Raw genomic sequence first — 15,663 nt, 5'->3', positions numbered from 1 at the left:
AGGCGGGTGGATCATGAGGTCAAGAGATCGAGACCATCCCGGTCAACGTGGTGAAACCCCGTCTCTACTAAAAAAAGTACAAAAAATTAGCTGGCCACGGTGGCGCGTGCCTGTAATCCCAGCTACTCGGGAGGCTGAGGCAGGAGAATTGCCTGGACCCAGGAGGCGGAGGTTGCGGTGAGCCGAGATCGCGCCGTTGCACTCCAGCCTGGGTAGCAAGAGCGAAACTCAATCTCAAAAAAAAAAAACACAACTTTTATGCACTAACTGCATTGAAAATGTGAGGGCATATGGAACCAGAGTATAAGCGGCTCACGAGGACACACTGTCTCCTTTAAAGCTTATTGGCCGTTTTCAATCCACGTCTCTCGATTGATACAAGGCAAGATCAAACTATCAGTGTAAGCAAGAAAGCGAACCGTCCAGTTTTCAGGACTCATACCGGGGCACGAATGGCTTGCACATCGGTTTCATGTTTTACAAATCTGTAAAGTGGGCAGAGTGGTACCTGCAGCTGAGGTGCTAAATTATATAAGCATCAACCCAAAGCTTTAGAAACTGTTTCTGTATATTGGGCACGTTTTCCAAACCAAAGCTACCTTCATGGCTATTAGGGGATGATGGATTTTTCTTTTTTTTTTTTTCTATGCCTCATTGTGATCCTCATTGTTACAAAGGAATCACATCATGGAGATGAGAAAGGAAAAGGAAACCAAAGTTCCTGAATGTAAGGCATTTCCCAATTATGTCAGCTATCAGCCGTAGTTTCTCCACTTTACATCCCGAATGATATTATCACATTCCATACTTACGGAATCCACGAGGCTTTCTGTTTTGTCAATCAGTAACTCCAATCTTTCTCCTCGCTGAGCCACCAGATCTGAAAATATTGGAAACATAGAAAAGATGAAGTTTTGCCATCCACAGTTTCTATCGTTATCTTTGTTATAACTTCAATCTGATTTTAATTACAACTGGTATTTCTGACAGCTCATATCTACTACGGAAGTATTTATGCCTTTTAAGTATATGCATGTTGAATAAAATAATTTTTTTTTAAAGTAACATAACTTAATGAATACACTGTCCTGGGGCTAAAGGACACGCAGGCTTTGCCCCCTGCTGACACCCATGCCCAGCAAACTTCACTACAGCCTCCAATAACAATGGCAGCCTAACCGACTGAGGAAAACACAGACATGGCTGATGCTGTTTACAGACGACACTACCGCATGAACCCGTAAGTGAAGTCAAAGTGCCCTACCCAACCAACACTACGGATACATCCTCAGGAACAAGTCCGTGCGTTATTAAAGCAAACCTAAAAATTGGAAGAAGTGACCATATTATTAACAACTAAATCCCAGGATGCAGGCAACCTACCAAGACTGAATCAGGAAGAAACACAAAACCTGAACAGGCCAGTAGTGAGTCATGGGATTCAATCAGTAACAAAGTCTCCCAACAAAATCAAAACACTGCCCAGCATCCGCGGGCTTCACTGCTGAACGCTATGAAAGTCACCAAGAAGAACTAACATCATGTCTCAAACTATGCCAAAAAATTCAAGAGGAGGGAATTCTCCCTAACTCATTCTACGAGGCCAGCATTAACCTGATACCAAAACCTTACAAGGACTCAACAAAAAAGCAAAACTGCCAGCCGACATCCCTGATGATCGCAGATGCAAAAATCCCCAACACAGTCCTAGCAAACCAAACCAAACATCACATCAAAAAGATAATACACCACGACCAAGTGGGATATATCCCAGGGACGCAATGACGATTCAACCCAAGCAAATCAGTAAACGTGAAACATTCCATCAACAGAACGAAGGACAAAAGCTACATGAGCACCTTAATAGATGCAGAGAAAGCATCTGATAAAAAAGCGTATGATGAAATTCAACATCTTGGGGTGGCTGGCAAGATACACAGTCGAATAGGAACAGCTCTGGTCTGTAGCTCCCAGAGAGAGCGATGCAGAAGGTGGATGATTTCTGCATATCCAACCGAGGTACCCAGTTCATCTCACCAGGACTGGTTACACAGTGGATGCAGCCCATAAAGGGTGCGCTGAAGCAGGGTTTTGGCTGTTTGGGCTGACACTGAGCTAGCTGCAGGAACTTTTTTTCATACCTCGGTGGTGCCTGGAATGCCAGCAAGACAGAACCGTTCACTCCCCCTGGAAAGGGGGCTGGAAGCCAGGGAGCCAAGTGGTCTAGCTCCACAGATCCCACTTCCACAGAGCCCAGCCAGCTAAAATCCACTGGCTTGAAATTTTTGCTGCCAGCACAGCAGTCTGAAGTCAACCTGGGACACTTGAGCTTGGTGCTGGGAAAGGTGTCCACCATTCCTGAGGCTTGAGTAGGCAGTTTCTCCCTCACAGTGTAAAGCCACCATGAAGTTCAGATTGGGCAGAGCAGACCCCAGTGCCACACAACCCCTGGAGCCTGTCTGCCTCTCTAGATTCCTCCTCTCTGGGCAGGGCATCTCTGAAAGAAAGGCAGCAGCCCCAGTCAGGGGCTTATAGATAAAACTCCCATCTCCCTAAGACAGAGCACCTGGGGGAAGGGGTGGCCGAGGGCACAGCTTCAGCAGACTTAAACGTTCTTGTCTGCCCGCTCTGAAGACACCAGTGAATCTCCCAGCACAGCATTCAAGCTCTGATAAGGGAAAGACTGCGTCCTCAAGTAGGGTCCTGACCCCAGTGCCTCCTGACTGGGAGACACCTCCCAGCAGGGGTTCACAGACACCTCGTACAGGAGAGCTTTGGCTGGCATCCGGCAGGTGCCTCTCTGGGACGAAGCTTCCAGAGGAAGGAACAGGCAGCAATATTTGCTGCTTTGCAGCCTCTGCTGGTGATACCAAGGCAAACAGGGTCTGGAGTGGACCTCCAGCAAATTCCAGGGGCCTGACTGTTAGAAAGAAAACTAACAAACAGAAAGGAATAGCATCAACATCAACAAAACCAGAATGCCTCTTCTCCAAAGGATCACAACTCCTCGTCAGCAAGGGAATAAAAAACTTCACGAAGCATGCACAAGTTTCAACAGCCGAATTGACCAAGCAGAAGAGACGATATCAGAGGTTGAAGATCAACTCAATGAAATAAAATGAGAAGTCAAGATTAGAGAAAACAGGGTAAAAAGGAATGAACAAAGTCAACAAGAAATATGGGACTATGTGAAAAGACCTAATCTATGTTTGATAGGTGTACCTGAATGTGACGAAGAGAATGCATCCAAGCTGGAAAACACTCTTCAGGATATTATCCAGGAAAACTTCCCCAACCTAGCAAGGCAGGCCAATATCCAAGTCCAGGAAATACAGAGAACACCACAAAGATATTCCTCAAGAAGAGCAACCCCAAGGCACATAATCATCTGATTCACCAAGGTTGAAATGAAGGAAAAAATGTTAAGAACAGCCAGAGAGAAAAGGCTGGTTAACCCACAAAGGGAAGCCCATGAGATTAACAGCAGATCTCTCTGCAGAAACCCTACAAGCCAGAAGGGAGTGGGGGCCGATATTCAACATTCTTAAAGAATTTTCAACCCAGAGTTTCATATCCAGCTAAACTGAACTTCATAAGCGAAGGAGAAATGAAATCCTTTACAGACAAGCGAATGCTGAGAGATTTTGTCACCACCAGGCCTGACTTATAAGAGGTCTTGAAGGAAGCACTAAATATGGCAAGGAAAAACTGGTAGCAGCCACTGCAAAAACAACCCAAGATGTAAAGACCATTGACACTATGAAGAAACTGCGTCAACTAATGGGCAAAAGAACGAGCTGGCATCATAATGACAGGATCAAATTCACACATAACAATATTAACCTTAAATGTAAATGGGCTAAATATCCCAATTAAAAGACACAGACTGGTAAACTGAATAAAGTCAAGACCATTGGAGTGCTGTATTCGGGAGACACATCTCATGCGCAAAGACACACACAGGCTCAAAATAAAGGGATGGAAGAATATTTACCAAATGGAAAGCAAAAAAAAAACAAAAACAAAAAAAAAACAACAACAGGGGTTGCAATCCTAGTTGCTGATAAAACACACTTTAAACCAACAAAGACCAAAACAGACAAAGGGCATTATTATATAATGGTAAAAGGATCAATGCAACAAGAAGAGCTAACGATCCTAAACATATACGCACCCAATACAGGAGCACCCAGATTCATAAAGCAAGTTCTTAGAGACCTACAAAGAGACTTAGACTTCCCACACAATAATAGTGGGAAACGTCAATACCCCACTGTCAATATCAGACAGATCAATGAGACAGAAAATTAACAAGGATATCCAGGACTTGAACTCAGCTCTGGACCAAGTGGACCTAATAGACACCTACGGAACTTTTCACCCCAAATCCACAGAATATACATTCTTCCCAGCACCACATCACATTTATCCTAAAACTGACCACATAATTGGAAGTAAAACACTCCTCAGCACATGCAAAAAAACAGAAATCATGACAGACAGTCTCTCAGACCACAGTGCAATCAAATTAGAACTCAGAATTAAGAAACTCACTCAAAGCCACACAACTACATGGAAACAGAACAACCTGTTCCTGAATGACTACTGGATAAATAACAAAATTAAGCAGAAATAAATAAGTTCTTTGAAACCAATGAGAACAAAGACACAATATACCAGAATCTCTGGGACACAGCTAAAGCAGTGTATAGAGGGAAATTTATAGCACTAAATGCCCACAGGAGAAGGTGAGAAAGATCTAAAATCAATACCCTAACAACACAATTAAAAGAACTAGAGAAGCAAGAGCAAACAAATTCAAAAGCTAGCAGAAGACAAGAAATAACTAAGATCAGAGCAGAACTGAAGGAGACGGAGACACAAAAAACCTTCAAAAAAAGTCAGTGAATCCAGGAGCTTTTTTTTTTTTTTTTGAAAAGATTAACAAAACAGACCGCTAGCCAGACTAATAAAGAAGAAAAGAGGGAAGAATCAAATAGACACAACAAAAAATGATAAAGCGGATTTCACCACTGATCCCGTAGAAATACAAACTACCATCAGAGAATACAATAAATACCTTTAGGCAAACAAACAAGAAAATCTAGAAGTTATGGATAAATTCCTGGACACATACACCCTCCCAAGATTAAACCAGGAAGAAGTCGAATCCCTGAATAGACCAATAACAAGCTCTGAAATTGAGGCTGTAATTAACAGCCTACCAATCAAAAACAAACAGACAAAAAACGCAGGATGAAATGGATTCACAGCTGAATTCTACCAGAGGTACAAAGAGGAGCTGGTACCATTCCTTCTGAAACTATTCCAAACAATAGAAAAAGGGGGACTCCTCCCTAACTCATTCTATGAGGCCAGCAGCAACCTGATACCAAAATCTGGCAGAGACACAACGAAAAAAGAAAATGTCAGGCCAATATCCCTGATGAACATCAAAGTGAATATCCTCCATACTGGCAACCAAATCCAGCAGCACATCACGACCAAGTAGGCTTCATCCCTGGGATGCAAAGCTGGTTCAACATATGCAAATCAATAAATGTAATCCACCATGTAAATAGAACCAATGACAAAAACCACGTGATTTTCTCAATAGATACCGAAAAGGTCTTCAATAAAATTCAACACTCACTCATGCTAAAAAACTCTCAGAAAACTAGGTATCGATGGAACGTATCTCAAAATTGTAAGAGCTATTTATGACAATCCCACGGTCCATATCATACTGAATGGGCAAAGAGCAGGAAGCATTCCCTTTGAAAACCAGCACAAGACAAGGATGCCCTCTCTCACCACTCCTATTCAATATAGTATTGGAAGTTCTGGCCAGGGCAATCAGGCAAGAAAAAGAAATAAAGGGTATTCAAATAGGAAGAGAGGAAGTCAAATTGTCTCTGTTTGCAGATGACATGATTATATTTTTAGAAGACCCCATCGTCTCAGCCCAAAATCTCCTTAAGCTGATAAGCAACTTCAGCAAAGTCTCAGGATACAAAATCAATGAGCAAAAATCACAAGCATTCCTATACACCAATAACAGACAAACAGAGCTAAATCATGAGTGAGCTCCCATTCACAACTGCTACAAAGAGAATAAAATACCTAGGAGTACAACTTACTTACAAGGGATGTGAAGGACCTCTTCAAGGAGAACTACAAACCACTGCTCAGGGAAATAACAGAGGACACAAACAAATGGAAAAACATTCCATGCTCCTGGATAGGAAGAATCAATATCGTAAAAACGGCCATACTGCCGAAAGTAATTTATAGATGCAATGCTATCCCCATCAAGGTACCACTGACTTTCTTCACAGAATTTGAAAAAACTACTTTAAATTTATATGGAGCCAAAAAAGAGCCCATATTGCCAAGACAATCGTAAGCAAAAAGAACAAAGCTAGAGGCATCATGCTACCTGACTTCAAACTATACTACAAGGCTACAGTAACCAAAACAGCATGGTACTGGTACCAACACAGAGATACAGACCACTGGCACATAATAGAGGCCTCAGAAATAATACCACACATCTACAACCATCTGATCTTTGACAAACCTGACAAAAACAAGCAACGGGGAAAGCATTCCCTATTTAATAAATGGTGTTGGCAAAACCAGCTACCCATATGCAGAAAACTGAAACTGGACCCCTTTCTTATATGCCTTATACAAAAATTAACTCAAGATGTATTAAAGACTTAAATGTGAGACCTAAAACCGTAAAAACCCTAGAAGAAAACCTAGGCAGTACCATTCAGGACACAGGCATGGGCAAGGACTTCATGACTATACTACCAAAAGCAAAGGCAACGAAAGCCAATATTGACAAATGGGATCTAATTAAACTAAAGAGGTTTTACACAGCAAAAGAAACAATCACCAGAGTGAACAGGCAACCTAAAGAATGGGAGAAAATTTTTGCAATCTAGCCATCTGACAAAGGGCTAATAATATTCAGAATTTACAAGAAACTTAAACGAATTAGTAAGACAAAAACAACCCCATCAAAAAGTAGGTGAAGGATATGAACAGACACTTCTCAAAAGAAGACACTTATATGGACAACAACATATGAAAAAAAGCTCATCGTCACCGGTCATTAGAGAAATGAAAATCAAAAGCACAATGAGATACCATCTCACAGCAGTTAGCGTGGCGATCATTAAAAAGTCAAAAGACAACAGATGCTGGGGAGGATGTGGAGAAATAGGAACACTCTTACACTGTTGGTGGGAGTGTAAATTAGTTCAACCATTGTGGAAAACAGTGTGGCGATTCCTCAAGGACCTAGAAATAGAAATTCCATTTGACCCAGCAATCCCATTACTGGGCATATATCCAAAGGATTATAAATCGTTCTACTATAAGGACACATGCACACGAATGTTCATTGCAGCACAGTTTACAATAGCAAAGACCTGGAACCAACCCAAATGCCCATCGATGATAGACTGGACAGGGAAAATGTGGCACATGTACACCATGGAATATTATGCAGCCATCATAAACAATGAGTTCATGTCCTTTGTAGGGACATGGATGAACCTGGAAACCATCATTCTCAGCGAACTGACACAAGAACAGAAAACCAAACAGCGCATGTACTCACTAACAACTGGGAGTTGAACAATGAGAACACATGGACACAGGGAAGGGAACGTCACACACCAGGGCCTGTCAGTGGGTGGGAGCTAGGGGAGAAATATCATTAGGAGAAATACCTAATGTAGGTGATGGGGTGATGGGTGCAGCAAAGCACCATGGCACGTAGACCTAAGTAACAAACCTGCACATTCTGCACACGTATCCCAGAATTTAAGGTATAAATAAAGAAAAAACAGCAGATGTGTAACACAGAAATTCCAATGGGTCAGGCTGAAACATTTCCATTGTCATCCATAATTTTAGCAGTATGATGACATAGCTCAAAAGGAAAATAGGATATTCTACTTTTATATATTCAGATATAAATATATAGTTCAAGGTAACAAAAAAAAATTCAACATCTCTTCATGATAAAAACTCTCAATAAATTAGGCATAGAAGGAACATCCCTCAACGTGATAAAAGCTATTTATGACCGACCCACAGCTAACATCATACTGAATGGGGAAAAATGAAAAGCCTTTCCTCTAAGCACTGGAAAACTCTCACCACTCCTACTCAGCATAGTACTGGAAGGATGCCCACTTCCAGCACTCCTATTCAACACAATACGGGAAGTCCAAGCCAGAGCAATCAAGCAAGACAAAGAAATTGAAAAACAGGAAGTCAAATTATCCCTCTCTGCAGATGAGATGCTCTTGTGTCTACAACGCCCTAAACACTCCACCAAAAAAACTCCACGTGTATTCAGTAAAGTTGCAGGATACAGAATCAACAAAAATCAGTACTGTTTCTATGCACCAATAAGGAACTTGGTGAAATAAAACTTTATGAAGAAGACAATCCCATTTGTAATAGTTATGAAAAAATGAAATATCAAAGAATAAATTTAACCGGGAGGTGAAAGACAAGAACAACTACAAAACACTGAGACAGAAACTGAAGGTAACACAAACATATGAAAAGACATTTTATGGTCATGGATCATAACAATGTATATTATTAAAGTTACCATAAGCCCAAAGCAATTTACAGATTCAGTGCAATCTCCATCAAAGTACCAATGCCATTTTTCACGGAAACAGAAAAAACAAGCCTAAAATTATTATTTTAGGAACCAGAAAAGAGTCCAAATAGCCAAAGCAATCCTGAGCAAAAAGAACCAAGCTGGAGGCATCACACTACCTGGCTTCAAAACATATTAGAAGGCTATAGTAACCAAAAAAGCATGATTTGGTATAAAAACAGATAAAAGGTCAATGGAATAGAAAAGCCAGACGCTGATCCACATATGTATAGCCACACCTGCATGCCAACTGATTTTCAACAAAGGTGCCAGGAATGTACACTTGGGAAAGGACAGTCTCCTCGATAAATGGTATCAGGAAAACTGAATATCCATATGTGGAAGAATGAAACTTGTCCACCGTCTTTCATCATACACAAAAATCAACCAAGACAGATTAAAGACTTAAATTTAAAACCCCGAATTATAAACCTACTAGCAGAAAACACAGGGGGAAAAACCTCAGAACACTGTTCTAGGAAAAGATTTTATGGCTAATACCTCAAAAGGACAGGCAACAGAAAGAAAAATGGACAAACAGGACTATATTAAACAAAAAAGCTTTTGTACAGCAAAAGAAATCACCAGCACAGTGAAGAGACAACAGGTTGAATGGGAGAAAAGAGTGGCAAACTATTTATCTGATAAGGGAGTAACATCTAGAATGTACAAGGAACTCAACAGGAGATATACAAATAATCCCCTTAAAAAGTGAGCAGAGGGGCCGGGCGCGGTGGCTCACCCCTGTCATCCCAGCACTTTGGGAGGCCGAGGCGGGTGGATCACGAGGTCAAGACATCGAGACCATCCCGGTCAACACGGTGAAACCCCGTCTCTACTAAAAACACAAAAAATTAGCTGGGCACGGTGGCGCGTGCCTGTAGTCCCAGCTGCTCGGGAGGCTGAGGCAGGAGAATCGCCTGAACCCAGGAGGTGGAGGTTGCGGTGAGCCGAGATTGCACCATTGCACTCCAGCCTGGGTAACAAGAGCGAAACTCCGTCTCAAAAAAAAAAAGGAAAAAAAAGAAATTAGTCTTGCTAAGCAAATAATAAATTTAGAACGAAGAACAGTTGCAAATACCAAGAAGAAACCATTTGCACAAGCAGACAGCTGACAGTCTCAGCTGACAATTAACTTCCAACGGTAAGAATGAGGAAGTGCTATTTCGGCTTTTCTAGAATAACCTGACCTCACTCAAGTAACCTGTTATCATTTTTGCCCACATGCATGAAATTATGCCGTGAAACATACCTATGTTTCTGACCATAATTCCTTTCAGTTCATCCACCTGGGCTTGAGTCTCCATCACTTTGTCTAGGCCCTTATTCTCGGAGTGATGCTTCTGTAAGAAAACAGATTTTTAACTTATGGTATCCAGACATTATTTACGATAGGAAAACAAAAATGAGAGAAACTGCAATTCGCACCGAGGAATGCTATAAAATTATGTCTCTACTGATATAAAAGATATGTGTCACTTCCCTGGAAAAATGTTATAATACCTAGAAAAAATACGGGCAGCATAAAAAATGCCTCCATATAAACTAAGTCCAAAAAAATTACCTTATTTTAAATAAATTAAAACTAAATATGATATCAAATATATATGTGACTTGTGGGGCAGAGGTTGTGGCGGGGGACACACACCATCTGTGCTCAGACAAGGAAGAAAGGAGAAAAATAAGAGTATACTTGAGGCAGTGGGGGAAAGAATGCTGCAAAATTGTTCCCCACTTCTAGAGTATGATGAGGTGGGGGCTGGCCCAGCTTCTTAGCATCTGTTCTTGTATCTGCCAGGATCACAGCTTACAGACTATTTTTTTTTTTTTTTTGCGATGGAGTTTCGCTCTTGTTACCCAGGCTGGAGTGCAACGGTGCGATCTCGGCTCACCGCAACCTCAGTCTCAAAAAAAAATTAAAATTAAAAATAATAAAAAAAATAATAAAATTAAAAAAAGAAAGAAAATGCCGTCTTGAGTACAGCGGTATTTCACAGGTATATACACATGTAAAACCTCACTGCGCTGACAATTAGGAATTCGTACAGGTGAAGAGAGTTTCAAATGATTAATCTGGGTTGTTGGAAAATTAAATCTGCCTCATGGAAGGGCAGATAGGTTAAAACATCATTTGGCATGTTGAACACATTTAAGCAGTAGGTGGGCAGTTTAGCTAGGTGATCTTTAATGCTCTCTCAATCCTGAGATACTCTGACCACTATTAATAGGGAATACAGCGAATATCACTGTTTTCTACCTTAAAATGGCCCCTTCACATTTTTTTTTTTAATTAGAGAAGTCTTATTACGTTGACTTACAGTAACACAATCAGAAAACTATATTGCAGGTCAGGGGCCCCTAGATTCACAGTGTTTCAAAGTAATGGGATATGAATCAAAATACCTTATCCTGAGAAAGATCTTACCAGCTGTGCAGCCAAGACACTTGAGAACTCACTATTCATGGCATATGGAAGTGCCGTCTGTGCTCTTGAACCGTAAGTAGTCTGGAACCTCTTCTTTATCTCATTCAGAAAATTAAAGGCTCGGGAACGTTCAAAATCCTGAAAAGAGATCAAGGAAGAATCCACCTTTAGAAAATAAACAAAGGTGATGTAAGTGATTAAGAACAACAATCAAAACAGACAAAATCCACTGAGCAATGATTCTATGAGGAGGAACCAGCATTGATCCGATCTTAAAGGTAAGTAAAGAATGGGTCCCAGCTGGGCGCGGTGGCTCACGCCTGTAATCCTAGCACTTTGGGAGGTCGAGGTGGGTGGATCACCTGAGGTCAGGAGTTCAAGACCAGCCTGGCCATGATGGTGAAACCCTATCTTAAAAATAAAAAAAAGAATGGCTCCGAAAAAGTAATTAACTTGTCCAAATGTCCAACAACTAGGAAATGAAAGAGCTGAGAGTGAGTCCAGCTGTATCAGGTCACTGACAATGGAAGATGGTGATACCTAGGTTATCGACTTCTTAATGTCAGGAATTGGGTATTACTGCCTCCATTTATTTCACAGGATCTTATTAGAAGGTCCAACACAAGAGTATGTTTAAAAAACCCGTAATAATCATACAGTCTCACACACACAGATAATACTACTGACGTTAACTTCCAATTGAAGTTTTTCTTTTTTCTTTTTTTTTTTTTGAGACAGAGTTTCGCTCTTGTTACCCAGGCTGGAGTGCAATGGCGTGATCTCGGCTCACCGCAACCTCCGCCTCCTGGGTTGAGGCAATTCTCCCGCCTCAGCCTCCTGAGTAGCTGGGATTACAGGCACGCGCCACCACGCCCAGCTAATTTTTTTTGTATTTTTAGTAGAGACGGGGTTTCACCATGTTGACCAGGATGGTCTCGATCTCTTGACCTCGTGATCCACCCGACTCGGCCTCCCAAAGTGCTGGGATGACAGGCGTGAGCCACCGCGCCCGGCACAATTGAAGTTTTTCAACAGTGGTGGTACCTTTGAAAAGATCAAGTAACACAGTCGTGTCTAATCCCAGCCAGTCAAAAAGTATGTGTGTTCTCTAGAAGAATACCTGAGAGGAAAAAAAATGAATGTCTGTATGTTGATTTATGTATGTGTATGTGTGTATCAATTATACCTCGAGATGTATGAGGCTCAAATCTATCCCGGATTTCATAGTATTTTTCATCTACTCGAAGCTCTTTCACATCAGTCATTTCCCATATAGCTGGATTTTTTCCTACTTTTAGAAAATACTGTGAAGCCAAAGATAAAAATCACTGTGCTGATCTCTGGTTCACATTCCTTTCCCTTTCATCCAAGATGCTTAGTCTTAGCCAAGGGTTCTTAAATTGGGGTCAATGGTGCAAATTCAAGGGGCTTTTGTACTTGGACAGAAAAAAAAATCACGTCATTGTTTTCACCAATCATTAACTTATATTTCGATTGTGAATATACGTCGTATATTCGTAACTAGAGTAATATTAAATAGTATCTGTGACTGTCACCAACAGAAATATTTTTTCATATACCATCACAGTTACAGAGATGTCAAAATAATGTTTACACCTATCACATCAATTAGTAGTTATCAGACCCATGACTAGATCTTATTAACGAGTTCATAAAGAAGCATATACAGTACTACATCAAGTTTTAAAAATGTTTTGAATATTATACATATTTCAATATAATTGGTTTTGGTAGAATCATGTGTGGTTTTATACATTTAAAACCATTCTGGAAAAGGAAAATTAAAAAAAAAAAAAAGAAAGAAAACAAAAATATTCTGGGTGTGTCCCACAAGTGTGTGTCCCACAAGTGATGAGTCTGTGATACAGTAAGATTAGGAGCCGTGATCTATGGCAACAATGCCGATTCCACGTCTCTCGTCAGCAGGCACTTTAGAAATGAGCCTGCAGCCAGTAAGACAGGAAAGGAAGTTCACTTTGAAAGCAGGGGGAGGGCAGGGCATGCAGCTGGGAAAAGCTTCCTCATTCCTACAGTAAGAGACTCAAGAAGAGACAGCCCCTCTTCTTTGGACATGAATAAATAAGTGTGTACCTCTGTGTAAGCATAATGGCAACCTGTCTGGGAAGCTGGGAAAAGCTTCCTCATTCCTGCAATAAGAGAGTGAAGAAGAGACAGCCCCTCTACTTTGGACATCAATAAATAAGTGTGTAGCTCTGTGTAAGCATAATGACAACCTGTCTGGGAAGCTGGGAAAAGCTTCCTCATTCCTGCAATAAGAGAGTGAAGAAGAGACAGCCCCTCTACTTTGGACATCAATAAATAAGTGTGTAGCTCTGTGTAAGCATAATGGCAACCTGTCTGGGAAGCTGGGAAAAGCTTCCTCATTCCTGCAATAAGAGAGTGAAGAAGAGACAGCCCCTCTTCTTTGGACATCAATAAATAAGTGTGTAGCTCTGTGTAAGCATAATGGCAACCTGTCTGGGAAGCTGGGAAAAGCTTCCTCATTCCTGCAATAAGAGAGTGAAGAGACAGCCCCTCTTCTTTGGACATCAATAAATAAGTGTGTAGCTCTGTGTAAGCATAATGGCAACCTGTCTGGGAAGCTGGGAAAAGCTTCCTCATTCCTACAGTAAGAGACTCAAGAAGAGACAGCCCCTCTTCTTTGGACATGAATAAATAAGTGTGTACCTCTGTGTAAGCATAATGGCAACCTGTCTGGGAAGCTGGGAAAAGCTTCCTCATTCCTGCAATAAGAGAGTGAAGAAGAGACAGCCCCTCTTCTTTGGACATGAATAAATAAGTGTGTAGCTACGTGTAAGCATAATGGCAACCTGTCTGGGAAGCTGGGAAAAGCTTCCTCATTCCTACAGTAAGAGACTCAAGAAGAGACAGCCCCTCTTCTTTGGACATGAATAAATAAGTGTGTAGCTACGTGTAAGCATAATGGCAACCTGTCTGGGAAGCTGGGAAAAGCTTCCTCATTCCTGCAATAAGAGAGTGAAGAAGAGACAGCCCCTCTTCTTTGGACATGAATAAATAAGTGTGTAGCTACGTGTAAGCATAATGACAACCTGTCTGGGAAGCTGGGAAAAGCTTCCTCATTCCTGCAATAAGAGAGTGAAGAAGAGACAGCCCCTCTTCTTTGGACATGAATAAATAAGTGTGTAGCTACGTGTAAGCATAATGACAACCTGTCTGGGAAGCTGGGAAAAGCTTCCTCATTCCTACAGTAAGAGACTCAAGAAGAGACAGCCCCTCTTCTTTGGACATGAATAAATAAGTGTGTACCTCTGTGTAAGCATAATGGCAACCTGTCTGGGAAGCTGGGAAAAGCTTCCTCATTCCTACAGTAAGAGACTCAAGAAGAGACAGCCCCTCTTCTTTGGACATGAATAAATAAGTGTGTAGCTACGTGTAAGCATAATGACAACCTGTCTGGGAAGCTGGGAAAAGCTTCCTCATTCCTACAGTAAGAGACTCAAGAAGAGACAGCCCCTCTTCTTTGGACATGAATAAATAAGTGTGTACCTCTGTGTAAGCATAGTGGAGGAAAGCAGAGAAGAGAAAGGACCTTCATGACATCGTTAGGTTACTGAGTATTTTGGGCTGAGAGCCGACAAATAGTGAAACCTAACCAATGTAAACTACAGGTTTACAGAGCTGATCATAATGTATTGTAATTTTGTTTTTCCAAAGTTTATACACATTCAATAAATCATTAACTACTGATAGGAGTAATGACACTGTCCAATTAAATATTCCAGATAAACAGTTTTTGAGAGGTTTTGATATCAAATAATTGTAATTATGAACACCAATTCTCACTACGCAATAGGGTATATGTAGAAGTTGGAAGAAGCTAAAACTTTACGAAAATTGAGCTGATTTGCACATACCCCAGTATCAAATTAAGTTTTCTTTTTTCTTTTTTTTTTTTTTGAGACGGAGTTTCGGTCTCGTTACCCAGGCTGGAGTGCAATGGCGCGATCTCGGCTCACCGCAACCTCCGCCTCCTGGGTTCAGGCCATTCTCCTGCCTCAGCCTCCGGAGTAGCTGGGATTACAGGCACGCGCCACCGTGCCCGGCTAATTTTTCGTATTTTTAGTAGAGACGGGGTTTCACCATGTTGACTGGGATGGTCTCGATCTCTTGACCTCGTGATCCACCCGCCTCGCCCTCCCAAAGCGCTGGGATTACAGGCTTGAGCCACCGCGCCTGGCCCTTCAAGTTTTCCTACCATTTGCTGCTCTACATGACACATGCAAAAGATAAAAAATTCCAGCTATGTAAGGTTTGCATCACCTTTACCCAGCATAGGTACACATCAGCAGTCCCCAACCTTTTTGGCACCAGGGACCGGTTTTGTAGAAGACAATCTTCCCATGGACTGGGGGAGGGGGAATGGTTTTAGGATTAAACTGTTCCACCTCAGATCATCAGGCATCAGCTAGATTCTCATAGAGAGTGTGCAACGTAGATCCCTGGGAGGCACAGTTCACACCAGGGTTCGCACTCACATGAG

General features: G+C 41.5%; 1 protein-coding gene across 1 annotated transcript in view; it reads right to left on the bottom strand.

Moving 5' to 3' along the window:
• Positions 1 to 15,663, bottom strand: part of VAMP7 (vesicle associated membrane protein 7) — a 33,292-nt gene that overhangs the window by 6,546 nt on the left and 11,083 nt on the right. Inside the window, exons 4-6 of the mRNA XM_064371565.1 lie at positions 11,121 to 11,258; positions 9,948 to 10,038; positions 813 to 880 (exon numbers count right to left, since the gene is read on the bottom strand). Of these exons, the coding sequence (XP_064227635.1) occupies positions 813 to 880; positions 9,948 to 10,038; positions 11,121 to 11,258 (297 nt within the window). The remainder of the gene's footprint in view (positions 1 to 812; positions 881 to 9,947; positions 10,039 to 11,120; positions 11,259 to 15,663) is intronic.

The sequence above is a fragment of the Aotus nancymaae genome, unplaced genomic scaffold (genome assembly GCF_030222135.1).
Source record: "Aotus nancymaae isolate 86718 unplaced genomic scaffold, 86718_ANA_hifiasm-v0.15.2.pri h1tg000138l, whole genome shotgun sequence".
Lineage (NCBI taxonomy): Eukaryota > Metazoa > Chordata > Mammalia > Primates > Aotidae > Aotus > Aotus nancymaae.
Note: the sequence above shows the minus strand (reverse complement) of the source record. Positions and strands in the feature narration are given on the sequence as shown.